General features: G+C 41.2%; 1 protein-coding gene across 9 annotated transcripts in view; it reads left to right on the forward strand.

The window, feature by feature from the left end:
* Nucleotides 1-9,290, forward strand: part of myo9aa (myosin IXAa) — a 235,602-nt gene extending 226,312 nt beyond the window's left edge. For all 9 annotated transcript variants that reach the window (XM_060940904.1, XM_060940907.1, XM_060940911.1 and 6 more), the window contains 3 exons: nt 834-1,036; nt 1,115-1,257; nt 7,277-9,290. In XM_060940904.1, coding sequence (XP_060796887.1) covers nt 834-1,036; nt 1,115-1,257; nt 7,277-7,671 — 741 coding nt within the window. In that variant the 3' untranslated portion in view covers nt 7,672-9,290. The remainder of the gene's footprint in view (nt 1-833; nt 1,037-1,114; nt 1,258-7,276) is intronic.
* Nucleotides 9,291-15,427: the final 6,137 nt, after the last annotated feature.

The following is a 15,427-nucleotide window of genomic DNA, read 5'->3' on the forward strand; positions in this document are numbered from 1 at the left end:
AGGCAGTCATTGCCAACAAAGGGTTTTCAACCAAGTATTAGAAATGAACATTTTATTTACAATTATTTAATTTGTCCAATTACTTTTGAGCCCCTGAAATGAAGGGATTGTGTTTAAAAAATGCTTTAGTTCCTCACATTTTTATGCAATCATTTTGTTCAACCCGCTGAATTAAAGCTGAAAGTCTGAACTTCAACTGCATCTGAATTGTTTTGCTCACAATTCATTGTGGTAATGTACAGAACCAAAATTAGAAAAATGTTGTCTCTGTCCAAATATTTATGGACCTAACTGTATTTTCACTTGTTTGCTTTGCTCACTCATGAATGTTCACCACTCAAATATAAACTTCATATCTTTGCACAACTGTGTAATATCCTCTTATGTATATTGGCCAGAGAATTTTTGGTGCCTGGCATTTTAAGGGGTGTGTGGGTTTTTTTTTTTTTTTTTTTTTTTTTTTTTTTGGGGGGGGGTCTTGGAGCTAGTTGACTTGTATAGCTAACAAGTAAGGAAGTTAAATACATGTTCATATAACATGCATATGTTCTTTTGTTGGGTGAGAGAGATTTCCATTACTTGATCCCTACATTAGCTCAGCAACATTTCGGTTAAGTGGAGAATTATTAATTTTTTTTTTCCACTTATCTATTCCATTAATCTCTTTTGATTCATTAGTCATGCACTTCTATACCTCATAGTGCAGTACTGGAAAAATATCTGAAATCACAAGTTCAGTGACCTTTTCTTGCTGCTTCTAGACATTTAAAATGACTCCAGTGACTGAATACCTCCTAGACAACTAACAAAATTGTGTGTGTTGTGCTCAACAGGGTAAAGGGCGACCACGCAAACTCGGCTATCACTCACCATCTCCTCCCGTGAGTCCTCTCACACCCACTGTCCCTGAGGTTACGGAGGAGAGCGGAGACGAAGACACCCTCAGAGATGACGATGTGACGGAGCAGCAGCATGTCGCCATGCAGCAAGAAGAAAGAGTGCTGACAGAACAGATTGAGAGTCTGCAGAAAGAGAAGTGAGTGTGCAGTCATGAGGATATGATAAATGTTTTCAGTGGTATATTTGAAAATCTGAAACATTTCTCTCTGTGTAGAGAGGAGCTGACTTATGAGATGTTATCCTTGGAGCCTCGAGCGTCTGACGACGAGACTTTGGAGTCTGAGGCATCTATAGGGACTGCTGACAGCTCCGAGAACCTGAACATGGATTCTGAAGGTGCCATCTCTGATTTCTCAGGTATGTTTCAGTGTCATTTAGGGCTGTTGGAATTTCATTGTTCAAATAGTATTCAAAACTGAATGTATGCAGATTCAAAGGTGGTTTAAAAAAAAATCACATTTCACTTGAGGTTGCATTTGCGGTAAGCTTTATTGTGGTATCGATTAGATGCTGGCTGTCATGTGTCTTGTGCTGGTATACTAAATAAAAACTTCTGCAACATGCACACTGTAACCATAGCAACACAGTTACCCCAGATTCAGGCTAGTACGAATTTCATTTGGCATATCTCTGATTGAGCACATCATTCAGCTGCTTATATTTGTGTACAACCCCAATTCCAAAAAAGTTGGGACGCTGTGTAAACTGGAAATAAAAACAATTTAATAATTTGCAAATCTTGGAAACTTTATATTTCTTTCAAAATGGTGCAAAGATGATGTTGAAACTGAGTAGTTTTTTTTTTTTTTTTTTTTTAATATTTGCGAATTTTGAATTTCATGTCCGCAACATGTTTCAAAAAAGTTGGGACGGGGTGTGTTTACCACCGTGTCACATCACCTGTACTTTTAACAACACTCTGTGAACTTTTGGGAACTGAGGAGACCAGTTGCTGTAGTTTGGAAAGAGAAATGTCCCATTCTTTCCTGATGCATGATTTCAGTTGCTCAACAGTTCAGGGTCTCCTTTGTAGTATTTTAGGTTTCATGATGCACCAAATGTTTTCAATGGGAGATGGGACTGGACTGCAGCAGGCCAGTTTAGCACTCAGACTCTCTTATTACAGAGGCATGCAGTTGTCAGGCTTTCATCTAAACCGGGGAACAGGGGCGCTGCGCCCTCTTACTCTCGGAGTGCGCCCCCTTACTGAAATGCCGATTGAACCCCAAGTCACACTTAGGCCATGCACTTGTATGCTACTGCACAACATGCAATCTTTCTCAAAAGGATCTTTTCTCCATGAAAACATCCCAGCAACACCACGTGACAATGTGTCTGATCATCAAATACGTTATAATTGCTCCAAAAATATTCCAATCATAGTAGATACACCGCCAGACGGTGCAAAAACAATCCGAATTGGCGTTTTCCAGACTGAGGCGCCATGTTTACTTGTCACGGCTGCTTTCGCGAGATTTGACATGGGTTACATACAAGGTCAGCTGACTTGTAGAGCGAGATTTCTCGAGACTGAATGACCTTTCACCCACCGGCGCGGGAGCTTTTGACAGAAGTAGTTCGCGAGTTGTTTTTGTTGAGACTTGGGCATTTAAAGATGTCATCCCGTGGCACGAAACGGAAGAAAGCCAAAGACTGTCCGGGGCAGAAGAAGATTACTTTTCTTTTTCAATGTTGACAATTTGTTACAATTTCCCTGTCAGATAGCCTCAGAATGTCCCATTGTAGCCTCAGTTTTTCAAAGGCTCCCCCCCCCCCCCCCCCCCCCCCCCCCCCCCGCTCCCTCGCCATGGTGAGCACCCTCGTACTAAATTTTTCGAGAAAAAACCCTGGTTGTAATGCATGTAGAATGTGGTTCGTCATTGTCTTGCTGAAATAAACAAGGACTTCCTTGAAAAAGATGTCATCAGGATGGCAATACGTTGTTCCAAAACCTGTGCATATCATTTCAGCATTAATGATGCCTTCCCAGATGTACAAGCCACCCATGTTTGCCCACGCAGTCTTTCACAGAGCAATGAACCCCTCCCTATCTTTACTTCTGAGAGACTCTGGGATGCTGTTTTTATACCCAGTCATGTTACTGACCTGTTGCCAATTAACCAAATTAGTTTATTTTTTCCACGTTGCACAACTTTTTCAGTCTTTTGTTGCCCCTGTCCCAACTTTTCTGAAACATGTTGCTGACATTTAAATTCAAAATGAGCGCATATTTAAAAAAAAAAATAAAATAAAATTTCTCAGTTTCAACAGCTGATGATGTCTCTGTACCATTTTGAATGAAATATGGGGTTTCCATGATTTGCAAATCTTCATTGTCTTTGTTTTACAGTGTCCCAACTTTTTTGGAAATGGGGTTGTACTAGAAAGACTGTGGGGTGGGTGGTGGTTGGTTTTTATGTATTTATTTATTTTTAAAGCCAGACCAATTGACAATGAGGCTGTTTAAAAATATATATATAAAATAAAATCATTTTTCACCTGTCTGTATGTAATACATGGTGGCAGTCGGGGGGAGTGTGAACGCAGCCTAATGTAGGTTTCTGAAAACATGCTTCCTATGAAACATGAAATCAGCTCAAGATAAATGTTATTTATGGCATAATTTAGTTTCATATTTTTAAATGTATATAGATTTTATTGTGTCGAAATAAAATGGTAGCTTAAGAATATTCAGTGGAATATTATAGGACATAGTGCAGATGACCTTCCATGCTTTGCTGTATATAGTGTTAGATTTTTAATCTTAGTTTGTTGACCAATGCAATTCCCAAAGTCTGGAAATCTGCGTTTGTTATCCTCCTCTTGAAAGGAGGAGATCCAACTATCTTAATTACAGGCCTATTTCTAAACTGTCTGTTCCGACTAAGGTACTTGAATTCCTTGTCGGTCAACAAGGAAAAGAATACCTAGCAATTAATTCTATTTTATCGATTTTCCAGTCAGGATTTCACAAAAAACATAGCACTATTACTGCAACCTTGAAGCGGGCACGGTGGTGTAGTGGTTAGCACGGTCGTCTCACAGCAAGAAGGTTCCGGGTTCAAACCCAGCAGCCGGCGATGGCCTTTCTGTGTGGAGTTTGCATGTTCACCCCGTGTCTGCGTGGGTTTCCTCCGGGTGCTCCGGTTTCCTCCACAGTCCAAAGACGTGCAGTTAAGTTAACGTGGGGCGGCCTTTGGCTGAAGTGCCCTTGAGCAAGGTACCGAACCCCTGACTGCTCCCCGGGTGCTCTAGTGTGGCTGCCCACTGCTCTGGGTGTGTGTTCACTGCTTCAGATGGGTCAAGTGCAGAGGATGAATTTCACTGTGCTTGAAGTGTGCATGTGACAGGTTTCTTCTTCTTGAAGGTTATAAATGATATATTACAGAAGCCTTAGATAATAAACAGTGCTGTCTTTCTCTTTTTATAGAATTTAAGGCTTTTGATACCGTGGACCATAACATTTTGACTGAACGTCTTACAGCAGTTGGGTTTTCTGTACATGCAGTTGGATGGTTTGCAAACCATCTTAAAGACAGAACCCAGGCTGTCCAGTTAAAAGTGGTTTCCTCTGAGGTTCAGTTTGTCCACAAGGGGGTGCCACAAGGCTCAGTATTAGGCCCTTTTGTTATTTACCTTGTATATAAACAATATTGGAGTGAGTATTCCAAATGCAGCCTTTCGTTTTTATGCTGATGACAGTCATGTATTGTTTTGCACCCCCGGCCGTAGAAGTGTTGGCATACTGTATATGCAGAATGCATTGCATAGAGTGCAAGAACAACTCTGCCAATTGCAACTTGTTCTAAATGCTGATAAAACAAAACTTGTTTTTCATTAATTCAAAATCGGCAAGGTCAAATCAGTTTGTTATTGTCACCAGTAATGGTCAACAAACTGAACTTGTATCTACTTTTAAATATCTGGGGTTCTTGATTGATGACCATTAGGGCTGTAACGATATGCATATCGAAATCGCGATATGCAGAGCCACGATCCGTATCGCGATACAAAAAGGCAGAATCGCGGTACACCCTTTCAAACTTCTCCTCAGCCCAAAAACAGAGGCGCTTCCAAACTTCAATTTATGAATACTTTACTTTTTATTTAAATTACATTTTAAACTTACTTAAATTACTTTTATTTTTTTATATCTATTAGTAAGTCGTTTTTTCGCCGACCTGCGACAATCTTCTGTGAGTCACGCAACGTCCACACTCGCCACTGGCAGAGCATTCATTTCTTTTAAGCGGTCGCCATTCTGGTTGCGACGCGGGGAGCGAATCTGTAAACAAGCAGCTCATTGGCTGGCTGGGTGTGCCACAAGCCAATCACAATCACTTGACCGGAAAGGCATGCAGTGTTGCCAGATTGGGCAGGTTTAGGTGCTTTTTGGCTGGTTTTGAACATATTTTGGGGTGGAAAACGTTAGCAATATCTGGCAACACTGAAGGCATGTCTGCTTGGGCGGAAGCCTTCTGCGGCAGTTACATTTTGACACGCGAGCAATGTTTCACCATAAAAATTCCGTAATTTCCATCTGTTTTCCGCGATCACAGAAAATCATTGGCCCTATGAGAGTGAGACAGTGAGAGAGCCACCCCCCCAAAAAAAATCTTAACGGATTTACACGATTTGGAAAAATGACTTTTTCAGAACCGAAAAAAACAGAGCTTCCGGCTCAACAGTATTATTTTGAGAAATAAAACAATCTTTGCATATACATTTGTTCATTTTTGCATACATATTACTCATTCTCTGCAGTGGTCTGAATTATTTGTTATTAAATAGTTAATGTAAGTAAGTAAATGTTAATAAGTCAAATTTACTACTTTTAAAAAAACATTTAAAAAAAAATCGTGGGCGTATCGAATCGTGGGTCAAAAATCGCGATGCGATGCGATTCGAATCGTGAGTTGGGTGTATCGTTACAGCCCTAATGACCATTTGTCTTTTAAAGGAACAGTCCACCGTATTTCCATAATGAAATAGGCTCTTATCTGAATTGAGACAAGCTGCTCCGTACCTATCCGAGCTTTGCGCGACCTCCCAGTCAGTCAGACGCGCTGTCACTCCTGTTAGCAATGTAGCTAGGCTCAGTATAGCCAACGGTATTTTTTGGGGCTGTAGTTAGATGCGACCAAACTCTTCTGCGTTTTTCCTGTTTACATAGGTTTATATGACCAGTGATATGAAACAAGTTCAGTTACACAAATTGAAACGTAGCGATTTTCTATGCTATGGAAAGTCCGCACTATAATGACCGGCGTACTAACACCTTCTGCGCGCTTCGGCAGCGCATTGATATCTGAGCTCCGTATCAATGCGCTGTCGAAGCGCGCAGAAGGTGTTAGTACGCCTGTCATTATAGTGCGGACTTTCCATAGTATAGAAAATCGCTACGTTTCAATTTGTGTAACTGAACTTGTTTCATATCACTGGTCATATAAACCTATGTAAACAGGAAAAACGCGGAAGAGTTTGGTCGCATCTAACTACAGCCCCAAAAATACCATTGGCCATACTGAGCCTAGCTACATTGCTAACAGGAGTGACAGCGCGTCTGACTGACTGGGAGGTCGCGCAAAGCTCGGATAGGTATGGAGCAGCTCGTCTCAATTCAGATAAGAGCATATTTCATTATGGAAATACGGTGGACTGTTCCTTTAAGGCACATGTTCTGTTTACTACTAAGAAGCTGAAGGTTTTACTTGGATTTTATTTTCAAAATAAGTCTTTTGTTTTTCCTCTGGGGTGAAATGGAAACTGGTGGATCTGACCTTTTTTTTCCGATAATCGATTATGGTGATGTGTTTATATATGAATGCCTCCACGTGCTGGATAGTGTGTATCATGGCGCTCTGAGGTTTATCATAAACTGTGGAGCTCTAACTCATCACTGTGTCTTATACACTAAAGTAAATTGGCCATCTTTATATGTGCACTGGCTCAGCCATTGGTATGTCTTTATCTACAAGGCTATCCTTGATGATTCCATCTTATTTATCATCTCTTTTTTAATCCTGAATAATAGAGCCTACAGTCTTCGTTCTTTGGACTTTTTACATTTTACTGTTCCTAGGGTTAGAACAGAAATGGGGGAAAAAGCTTTGAGGTTTTCTGCTCCAACTACATGGAATAATTTGCAGTCAGAGCTCAAACTCCAAAACCTGATCTCTCTGAATGTATTTAAGTCCATGATAAATCCCATTGTATTGAGGCTTCATGTCTTTTTTTTTTTTTTTTTTTTTTAATAGATAGATAGAGGAAATGGGTCTAGCTTGAGCACTCGTAGTTTAAAAACAACCCTAGTCTGACTGTTTTTATTATTTCTTAAAATATATTCATGACCACATTATTGTCCTCTGCCCTTCAGAAAAAAGCCCAACGTTAGCTGCCACCCGGCCCAAGAAATCCCAGGGGAAAATCAGGCGCACGCTACAGAGACAACCTGATTCGCTCGACTCTGTGGACTCCTGCTCTACCGTGTCCTCCGTCTCTTCATCCTGCGCACACTCTTCTGCTCCGTCCCGCCGCTTCCATCTCCGATCCAAATTGCCTTTGTCCACCCAAGACACAGCCGAGCAGGACGGCGACGAGAGGCCCCACTTCAGCAGCCGAGGCACTTTCAACCCTGAAAAGAGCAAGCGGAAGCTGCGCAATGCCAAGTACCCTCCCCAGAGACCCCCAGAGGACCAGGGACACAACAGAGACCCGGACCTTCAAGCACAGCAGCTAGTGTTATACGGAAAAAACGAGTTCATGGTCTGACGTAGCTGCTCGTCTTCCCTCATTAGCTCATTCCTCAGCTGTCCTCGGCGCCAGCAGAACAGTCCCTAAGTGCCATGGAAACAGAGGCAGAAAAAGCACGTTGGTGAAGCTCCACTGGCAAAAAGGGTCGGATCCCAAACCGACTGTTTCTGTTTTGGGGTCACAGATTAGAAATGAATATGGAAAGATAATGTGATCGGAAAAAAAAAAAAATTGATTGTTCGGCTGCAGGCGGCTTTCCTCAGCCAGGAGACAAGGCCATTCATAGTGCGGACTCCATGAACTCAAGCTAAACCATTGGCTGCTTTTGAAGTTTACACTTTATAACCATGTTAAGCAGCGTGCGCTATAATTATATGTACGTATTTCACTCCCCGGCCTATTTAATAAATTTTAATTACATGGTATATATATAAATATATATATAAATCTCTCTATAAATATATTATATGACATGAAATGTACAAAGCTGGAACACCAGTAATTTTCTGGGTTGTTAAATTCTTATATTTATCATTTTGCTTGTTATGAACACTTTGGAAAGTGATGAGACTGTGTGTGTGTGTGTGTGTGTGTGTGTGTAATGTGAAAACCACTTTGCCTTGTTTTTTGCTGCTTTTTGTTTTTGATTGGACAGGAATCTTGGCTATGAAGGGACCAAGCCAGTTGGTGTTTTAATGCCCGAGGATCACAGCTGTTTAAAAAATCACAGCCTACTGTATCAGTAACCTTTTAACAGCCATCCATCCGTTCTGTTGTCCTACTGGTTTTTTTTTTGTTAGTTTTTGTTGTTTTTCTCTTTTTTTTTTTTTTTTTTTAACACATCCGCCTCATCTGATTGTTGACTAAAGCATTTAATACATGCCAAACACGTACACCATGTGACTGTTTGTTTGCTCAAATCACTGATCATGTTACTGAAGTCGCCTGTGTAGCGTTTGCCGAAGCCGGCCAGTACTCAAACGCTCCGTTCCTTCTCTTGAGCGCACACCGTTTAGTCCCCTACATGAAGACAAACTGATGCTCACCATTCTCTTCCATTAATGTTACAGATTTTGATTATAATTGCAGTATTGTTCTCGAAGAATCTGCTGTCTTTATCAAATGCCAGCTGTAAAATTCTGATTACAATCTGTTACCGTGTAACTATCATATTATCAACACGACACACCTCAATGGGAGTAAGTCCATGCAACCTAAGGTGTTGTCTGCTAAACTCTACTGGCAGAGAAACATCTCTCACATCCCTCTTCTTCCCTTCCCTCTTCTACCTGAACATTTCTATCAGTTTGTCATTTGACATTGTGGTATTCAGGCAAAAGGCTCATGCTGATCACTGAAGAAAGTCTGTTTTTCACATTTACACACAGGTTTAAAAAAAAAAAAAAAAGTCGCATTGTGTTAAAGCGTATTATCTTGTAGAGTGTTTGAACTTCTGATCTTTCACTGTGGGTTGCACTGAGTGCAGTGTACAGTCCTGCCTCGGCAGTGGGTTTTGGTTCTGTTATGCAGGCATGTGTATAAAGTGCATTTAAAGAACTGTTTCTTACCACACTAGAAAATGTCAATGGTTGTAAGAGGATTTTCCCCAGCTCATTAAAATGAAAGCTGTAAAAGTTGAGGGGTGCACTTTTTTTTTTAAATGGTCACTGTGGATTTATTATTCAGTCCTTTAAAAAATCTTACATTTTTTTAGTAGTAGTTTTAGTTACAATGTACTTTCGATAATGTAGAATTTATGCATATGTTGATATAAATTTTGATACAGAAAGAACATTTTCAAGGTGCATTAGCTTAAGATTGGTTTTCCTCTCGTGTCCGGAGATGGTTTGGGCAGGTTCATCCACCCATCCATCCATTATCTGTAGCTGCTTACGCTGTTCTACAGGGTCGCAGGCAAGCTGGATCCTATCCCAGCTGACTATGGGCGAGAGGCGGGGTACACCCTGGACAAGTCGCCAGGTCACTGCACGGCTGACACAGAGACACAACCATTCACAGTTAATTTAGAGCCAACAATTAGCCTAACCTGCATGTCTTTGGACTGTAGGGGAAACTGGAGCACCTGGAGGAAACCCACGGAGGCCCTTGCCGGCCGCTGGGCTCACACCCAGGACCTTCTTGCTGTGAGGCAACAGTGCTAACCACTACACCACCGTGCCGCCTCTTGGCAGGTTCAACATTCTGAAATTTATTTTAAAGCTGGGGTAGGTGATTTTGGATGTTGGAGAAGCCAGCAAGAGTAAGCTGGATTTTGAAAGTATCCAACTGAAAAATCCCACCTGCTGCCTTCAGTCCTCCCTTGAAAGTCACTGCTCCAAATCACATGAATGCGCACTGCCTGATTAGTGCTCGTGGTGAGGATGAACATTGGGCGGGGAGGACGGTAACGTGTCCTCATATCCAACAGCTTCATATCTCATTCACGTGTCAAACACTTATCATAATGAATGTAAACAAAAAAGTGGGTATTCAGCACTCACCGCTGTTGACTAGCTCACTAGCTTTAGCAATATCGCTGCCGAGCATTCTGGAAGACTCGATCGCATGCACTGCCATTCATGCATGGGCAGAATGTGATCAGGTAGGCCATCCAATCATTTCAATCAGACTGAAATGACCGGACAGGTTTTTACAGCCCTGTAACTGCGACAGATTGATTTGATTTTCTTTTTATTGACTGAACGGGGCGGCACGGTGGTGTAGTGGTTAGCACTGTTGCCTCACAGCAAGAAGGTCCGGGTTCGAGCCCAGTGGCCGACGAGGGCCTTTCCGTGTGGAGTTTGCATGTTCTCCCCGCGTCTGTGTGGGTTTCCTCCGGGTGCTCCGGTTTCCCCCACAGTCCAAAGACGTGCAGGTTAGGTTAACTGGTGACTCTAAATTGAGCGTAGGTGTGAGTGTGAATGGGTGTCTGTGTCTATGTGTCAGCCCTGTGATGACCTGGCGACTTGTCCAGGGTGTACCCCGCCTTTCACCCGTAGTCAGCTGGGATAGGCTCCAGCTTGCCTGCGACCCTGTAGAACAGGATAAAGTGGCTACAGATAATGGATGGATGGATTGACTGAACGTTTTGAGGTATTCGTTCAAAAAAAATGCTTAAGATAAATTACCTACTCTAAGCTGTAACTCCTTGAGCTCGTTCCTGCCCATGTCCACGCAATGAAGCTGGTAATCCAGGACCTAAAGTGATCAGTAGAGTATAAGATGACTGATGGGAGGCACATCAAAGCACAAACAAGTTTTCTGGACAAGAAGCCTTAGCCAAGTGATATTTGTTTATATTTAGAGGCTACTTTACAAAATTTGGTAATAATATACAAGTTCAGATATAAATTTGAAACCTGCACATGTCATATACAACCCCGACTCCAAAAAAGTTGGGACAAAGTACAAATTGTAAATAAAAATGGAATGCAATAATTTACATATCTCAAAACCTGGAATTGTATTCACAATAGGACAGAGACAACATATCAAATGTCGGAAGTGAGACATTTTGAAATTTTCTGCCAAATATTGGCTCATTTGAAATTTCATGACTGCAACACATCTCAAAAAAGTTGGGACAGGGGCAATAAGAGGCTGGAAAAGTTAAAGGTACAAAAAAGGAACAGCTGGAGGACCAAATTGCAACTCATTAGGTCAATTGGCAATAGGTCATTAACATGACTGGGTATAAAAAGAGCATCTTGGAGTGTCAGCGGCTCTCAAAAGTAAAGATGGGAAGAGGATCACCAATCCCCCTAATTCTGTGCCGACAAATAGTGGAGCAATATCAGAAAGGAGTTCGACAGTGTAAAATTGCAGAGTTTGAACATATCATCATCATCTACAGTGCATAATATCATCAAAAGATTCAGAGAATCTGGAAGAATCTCTGTGTGTAAGGGTCAAGGCCGGAAAACCATACTGGGTGCCCGTGATCTTCGGGCCCTTACACATACAGGCATGCTTCTGTATTGGAAATCACAAAATGGGCTCAGGAATATTTCCAGAGAACATTATCTGTGAACACAATTCACCGTGCCATCCGCCGTTACCAGCTAAAACTCTATAGTTCAAAGAAGAAGCCGTATCTAAACATGATCCAGAAGCGCAGACGTCTTCTCTGGGCCAAGGCTCATTTAAAATGGACTGTGGCAAAGTGGAAAACTGTTCTGTGGTCAGACGAATCAAAATTTGAAGTTCTTTATGGAAATCAGGGACGCCGTGTCATTCGGACTAAAGAGGAGAAGGACGACCCAAGTTGTTATCAGCGCTCAGTTCAGAAGCCTGCATCTCTGATGGTATGGGGTTGCATTAGTGCGTGTGGCATGGGCAGCTTACACATCTGGAAAGACACCATCAATGCTGAAAGGTATATCCAGGTTCTAGAGCAACATATGCTCCCATCCAGACGACGTCTCTTTCAGGGAAGACCTTGCATTTTCCAACATGACAATGCCAAACCACATACTGCATCAATTACAGCATCATGGCTGCATAGAAGAAGGGTCCGGGTACTGAACTGGCCAGCCTGCAGTCCAGATCTTTCACCCATAGAAAACATTTGGCGCATCATAAAACGGAAGATACAACAAAAAAGACCTAAGACAGTTGAGCAACTAGAATCCTACATTAGACAAGAATGGGTTAACATTCCTATCCCTAAACTTGAGCAACTTGTCTCCTCAGTCCCCAGAAGTTTACAGACTGTTGTAAAGAGAAAAGGGGATGTCTCACAGTGGTAAACATGGCCTTGTACCAACTTTGTTGAGATGTGTTGTTGTCATGAAATTTAAAATCACCTAATTTTTCTCTTTAAATGATACATTTTCTCAGTTTAAACATTTGATATGTCATCTATGTTCTATTCTGAATAAAATATGGAATTTTGAAACTTCCACATCATTGTATTCCGTTTTTATTAACAATTTGTACTTTGTCCCAACTTTTTTGGAATCGGGGTTGTAGTTTGAACATAAAAAAAACCCAGAAATTGCTAGCAGCTTAGTAATAAATGTATCACAGAAATTTCTGAAATGAGAGATTGTGAGCTGAGTTCTGGAATGTAGATAAGCTATAAATATTCTGGCTTTTTTAATGTTCTGTGTACTTAAATGTCTCATTTTAAACTTGATATCATGTAAAAATACGATTTCTATTCAAATAAAGTTAGTAAACAGGTCATTTAAAAAACAGATGTGATACGGATTTTTTTTTTACATGCGATATTTAGCATTTCCTTTTTTCATTGAAAATGGTGATTGCTGACATTACAACAAGTAAAAATTATTTGTTTGGGATGGAAATAAAGGGTTAATACTGAGAAACCAGACTTGGCAAATTTTGCACAGTAGGTTACATACAGTGGTGCTTGAAAGTTTGTGAACCCTTTAAATTTGTTTCTGCATAAATATGACCTAAAACATCAGATTTTCACACAAGTCCTAAAAATAAAGAGAACCCAATTAAACAAATGCGACAAAAATATACTTGGTCATTTATTTATTGAGGAAAATTATCCAATATTACATATCTGTGAGTGGTAAAAGTATGTGAACCTTTGCTTTCAGTATCTGGTGTGACCCCCTTGTGCAGCAATAACTGCAACTAAACGTTTCCGGTAACTGTTGATCAGTCCTGCACACCGGCTTGGAGGAATTTTAGCCCGTTCCTCCATACAGAACAGCTTCAACTCTGGGATGTTGGTGGGTTTCCTCACATGAACTGCTCGCTTCAGGTCCTTCCACAACATTTGGATTGGATTAAGGTCAGGACTTTGACTTGGCCATTCCAAAACATTAACTTTATTCTTCTTTAACCATTATTTGGTAGAACGACTTGTGTGCTTAGGGTCATTGTCTTGCTGCATGGCCCACCTTCTCTTGAGATTCAGTTCATGGACAGATGTCCTGACATTTTCCTTTCAAATTTGCTGGTATAATTGAGAATTCATTGTTCCATCAGTGATGGCAAGCCGTCCTGGCCCAGATGCAGCAAAACAGGCCCAAACCATGATACTACCACCACCATGTTTCACAAATGGGATAAGGTTCTTATGCTGGAATGCAGGATTTTTCTTTCTCCAAACATAACACTTCTCATTTAAAGCAAAAAGTTCTATTTTGGTTTCATCTGTCCACAAAACATTTTTCCAATAGCCTTCTGGCTTGTCCATGCGATCTTTAGCAAACTGCAGATGAGCAGCAATGTTCTTTATGGAGAGCAGTGGCTTTCTCCTTGCAGCCCTGCCATGCACATCATTGTTGTTCAGTGTTCTCCTGATGGTGGACTCATGAACATTAACATTAGCCAATGTGAGAGAGGCCTTCAGTTGCTTAGAAGTTGCCCTGGGGTCCTTTGTGACCTCGCCGACTATTACACGCCTTGCTCTTGGAGTGATCTTTGCTGGTCAACCACTCCTGGGGAGGGTAACAATGGTCTTGAAGTTCCTCCATTTGTACACAATCTGTCTGACTGTGGATTGGTGGAGTCCAAACTCTTTAGAGATGGTTTTGTAACCTTTTCCAGCCCGATGAGCATCAACAACGCTTTTTCTGAGGTCCTCAGAAATCTCCTTTGTTCGTGCCATGATACACTTCCACAAATGTGTTGTGAAGATCAGACTTTGATAGATCCCTGTTCTTTAAATGAAACAGGGTCCCCACTCACACCTGATTGTCATCCCATTGATTGAAAACACCTGACTCTAATCCTAGAGGTTCACATACTTTTGCAACTGACAGATATGTAATATTAGATCATTTTCCTCAATAAATAAATAAATAAATGATCAAGTATATTTTTTTTGTCTCATTTGTTTAACTGGGTTCTCTTTATCTCCTTTTCGGACTTGTGTGAAAATCTAATGTTGTTTCCGGTCATATTTATGCAGAAATGTAGACAATTCTAAAGGGTTCACAAACTTTCAAGCACCACTGTATGCTCCCTGACTACCAGTTTTCCAAACCTCAATGAGTTAATAAAATGTCGGCCAAAGCTTAAAGTGCCATTCCACCACTGGATGTATTTTTTTGGCATAAAATACAATATATTTTATGACAACATGACTAGACAGAGAAATCTTTTAGCTTCAAAATGATATATCAAACATAATTTTTTGACAACGACAAGTATATTAATTTTGCGACCAAAGTCACCTACCCTTTTAATTTCCGCGCGGTAGTGAAACGTGATGTCATCGGCAGGTTCCCCTTCTTGTGTACCACGTCACGTGTGACGTGGCACAGATTATCAGCAATGGCGGATAGAACGCGATTGTCAGCTTCGGAAAAGAAGCGAAGGAAAATAGCAAGTGATGCCCAAAGGAGACGGTCGATGGTGAATATCGGCACAGCAATCGACAAGTGGAAATCGCGTTCTATCCGCCATTGCTGATAATCTGTGCCACGTCACACGTGACGTGGTACACGAGAAGGGGAACCTGCCGATGACATCACGTTTCACTACCGCGCGGAAATTAAAAGGGTAGGTGACTTTGGTCGCAAAATTAATATACTTGTCGTTGTCAAAAAATTATGTTTGATATATCATTTTGAAGCTAAAAGATTTCTCTGTCTAGTCATGTTGTCATAAAATATATTGTATTTTATGCCAAAGAACACATCCAATGGTGGAATGGCACTTTAACCTTTTTTTATTTTTATGTCAATCATGTTGGATAGAGGGGGCAGCATGGTGGTGTAGTGGTTAGCGCTGTCGCCTCACAGCAAGAAGGTCCGGGTTTGAGCCCCGTGGCTGGCGAGGGCCTTTC

Source organism: Neoarius graeffei, chromosome 15 (genome assembly GCF_027579695.1).
Source record: "Neoarius graeffei isolate fNeoGra1 chromosome 15, fNeoGra1.pri, whole genome shotgun sequence".
NCBI lineage: Eukaryota > Metazoa > Chordata > Actinopteri > Siluriformes > Ariidae > Neoarius > Neoarius graeffei.